The 2,843-nt window shown below is 44.8% G+C and overlaps 1 protein-coding gene across 1 annotated transcript in view; it reads left to right on the forward strand.

Annotated features, from left to right (window-relative positions):
• Nucleotides 1–2,114, forward strand: part of HUNK (hormonally up-regulated Neu-associated kinase) — a 36,667-nt gene extending 34,553 nt beyond the window's left edge. The window contains exon 9 of the mRNA XM_035896506.1: nt 1,468–2,114. Coding sequence (XP_035752399.1) covers nt 1,468–2,114 — 647 coding nt within the window. The remainder of the gene's footprint in view (nt 1–1,467) is intronic.
• Nucleotides 2,115–2,843: the final 729 nt, after the last annotated feature.

The following is a 2,843-nucleotide window of genomic DNA, read 5'->3' on the forward strand; positions in this document are numbered from 1 at the left end:
ACTGCGGTATCAGGGGTTTTTTTAGAGTGGTGGCTTATGGTGGTTTCATACTCTTTCTCTTGACTTGGTAACTTATCATTTGAACCTTTCTACCTAAAAAAAAGGTCAAAATGGTGTTCATCTGGCAGCACAGGCACCTCTGCTGCAAGGTGGCGGTAGACCAGAGAGCTGGTCAGAAATGGGACATACTTTTTGTCAAAAATGTAAAAAAACATTAAAAAATGCTTATTTTGTTCAGATTTGTTGTTCCTTTTGGGAGGGAGGCACAGGGGGAAGTAAACCTAGTTAATTTTTTTTTCCTCTTTAGGTTTCTCCCTGCTTTTTTGAACTGAATCCTGAAAATCATTCAGATCTCAGCTAAAGCATTTCTCTGCTTATGGAAAGCGTGTTTTGACACTTCTTAAATGAAGTGGTCAAATAATTTTGACCAGTTTCAGAAAGAAAGTAGGCAGATTAAACCCGGTCGTCTTTTCCCAGACAACTCTCAGTGCGAGTGATTTCATCCTGTACATCCATTCAGGTCTCAACCCCTGCCAAGACCATCCCTTTCAAAAGAAATACATCTGAGATTTGTGGCTGTGACCTGAGGGCTGGCAGACCTAAATTATTTTATAACCCTTTGAGATGGTTTGAGACCAAGGGAACTCATGGACAGCAATTAACTGCCGATCCTCTATTCTTTCAATTAGGGGGAGCCTAGCAAAGCAGGCTCCTTGGACAGCTTTCCATAAAGGCAGTAAAACGTGTTTTCTTGCAACTAGCTTGGCATAAGCGAGTGCCAGCATCCTGTAGAAACCGAGCAGATCTTCTCCACGAGCTGTTTTGTTTTACTGGGCCAAATCCTGCAAAGATTGTTCCATTTATGTTCGGTCCTTGCTGGGGGAAGATTCTCACTGAAGTCAATGCAGCAAATCTGTTCCAACTGTAACAGCCTGAATCTGGCCGGTGCAGCTACTCCGTATTTACATGTGTGAAACCAAGAACAGATTTAGTTCCAAAATGCAAGGAAAGGCATTAGGGATTAACTCAACTGTTGTCCCCTGTGTCTCTAGGTATGTCAGTGAATACAGTGTGCAGACCCAGTTAAAATAATGCAAAGTTGTGCTAAGAAATGAGAAATGTGAGATTTCTCAGATGTGGCCTTAGAGGATATAATTAATACAAACAGCTGAAGACAGCTGTGGTTTTCCATTTCATGTCCTTGTCTTACTCAGTTTAAGCACTCTTCCTGCCTTTGAGGACAGGGGCAGATAAATTACCCATGAAGCAACAATGTTAGTATCAAATGAGAGTCGAGGAATTAGGTTCTGAGTATATGCCTAAGACCATTTGTTTTAGCTTGTGCATTTGTCATGCTCTTCTAAAATTTGTGAAAGGGGATGTCGGACGCTGTCTGCCGTAAGGCAGAGCAGGCAGTGCTATTAAATGCAATCTGCTCTTCTGGTTCCTTTTCTGATTGCTTTGCAGACTCCAGCGGTGGGGTAAGCCCTTTCCATGAACCCCTGGCACCCAAGACGGGCTGTGTCACTTCCAGCTCCCTGGAGTATCTCGAAGTCCAGCAGCCGCCCCCCAGAACCCCTCGGCTCCTCAAGAGGCAGGAGTCTCCACAGCAGGAGCCAGCCCGGATCGGGGGCCGAGCAAAGGACTCTCCTCTCATCCTGAATATTGTGCACTCCTTCGAGTCGGTTGACAGAGAGGACCAAATAGACCAGGTTTCCCCCTCTCATCAGTACAGGATTTTAGGCTCGCCAATGAATTTCCCTTACAAAAGCTCAAGTGAAAGGACACTGTCCCCGCTTTTTCAGCCAGGGAGCGCGTCCCCCATCCACCCCACCCAAGTCTCTTTCACGTATGAAGAAAAAGCGTATCCGGCAAAGGAAGAAGCAGTGTCCCCTACTCAGCTGGTCTCCAACAACCCCTTGGGCAGCCCTAACTGTGTTAAAAGCAGAGGCAGATTCCCCATGATGGGGATCGGACAGATGCTGCGGAAGAGGAACCAGACGATGCAGTCAGCGAGCGACAAGCCGCTGGAAGCGAGGATGCCTCAGCTGCAGCAGATGAGCCCCACACAGATTTCCTTCAATGCAGCAGATGCCGTCAGCGGCCAGTGTTAGTCTGGCATCCCGGGATTTGCACTGCTGTTCTCTGGGACCTAACTTTTTTTACTTTTAACAAGAAGGGAAAGCCACAGGCATGTTACTGTCACTACGTAATACACCACAGTGGTCCAACATAGAAAATCAGAGGTCTGCTTGTAAGGAAGGCTTTGCCCTATATATTAAAGTTGAAAGAAAAGGGCTCTGCTTGTGCTGTTAAGAAATATTAGTGTTTGGCATCTGACTGTACACTAAAACATGCCTTGAAAGAGCTACGTGAATATGTATTTTCACTGCTCTCATCTAGTATTGCAGTAGGGTTGACTGGAAGAGCAGCGAGCATTAATGGTTTGATTCCTCAAGGTAATCTGCGTGGTGCCATGAATGCCAGTCCCATCCAGGATCTGTGGTAAGACTGCCCATGCTCCATCTGCCTATGCCACACAGTATGTGGCACTGCTACAGGCATTGTTCACATGGCTAGACAAAGGGAAGATCTCAAGATACTATGTCCAAAGTCAACTTGCTAACAAGCACTGCCAAGAAAATCAAGTTGGTAGAAGCCGGAATAAAGAGATGAGTGATCTAAACATTCAGAAAAAGTGGGAGTATTGGAAGTCAAAGCAGATTTTATGGTTAATTACATAAAGTAGCTAATAATGGAATCATTTTTTTCCTAAAAAAAAATGATTTAATTATGTCACTCAGAAGAAACATGATTATTTAAAAACAAGTATCACCACTGGG

The sequence above is a fragment of the Egretta garzetta genome, unplaced genomic scaffold (genome assembly GCF_000687185.1).
Source record: "Egretta garzetta isolate BGI_Z169 unplaced genomic scaffold, ASM68718v1 scaffold45, whole genome shotgun sequence".
Lineage (NCBI taxonomy): Eukaryota > Metazoa > Chordata > Aves > Pelecaniformes > Ardeidae > Egretta > Egretta garzetta.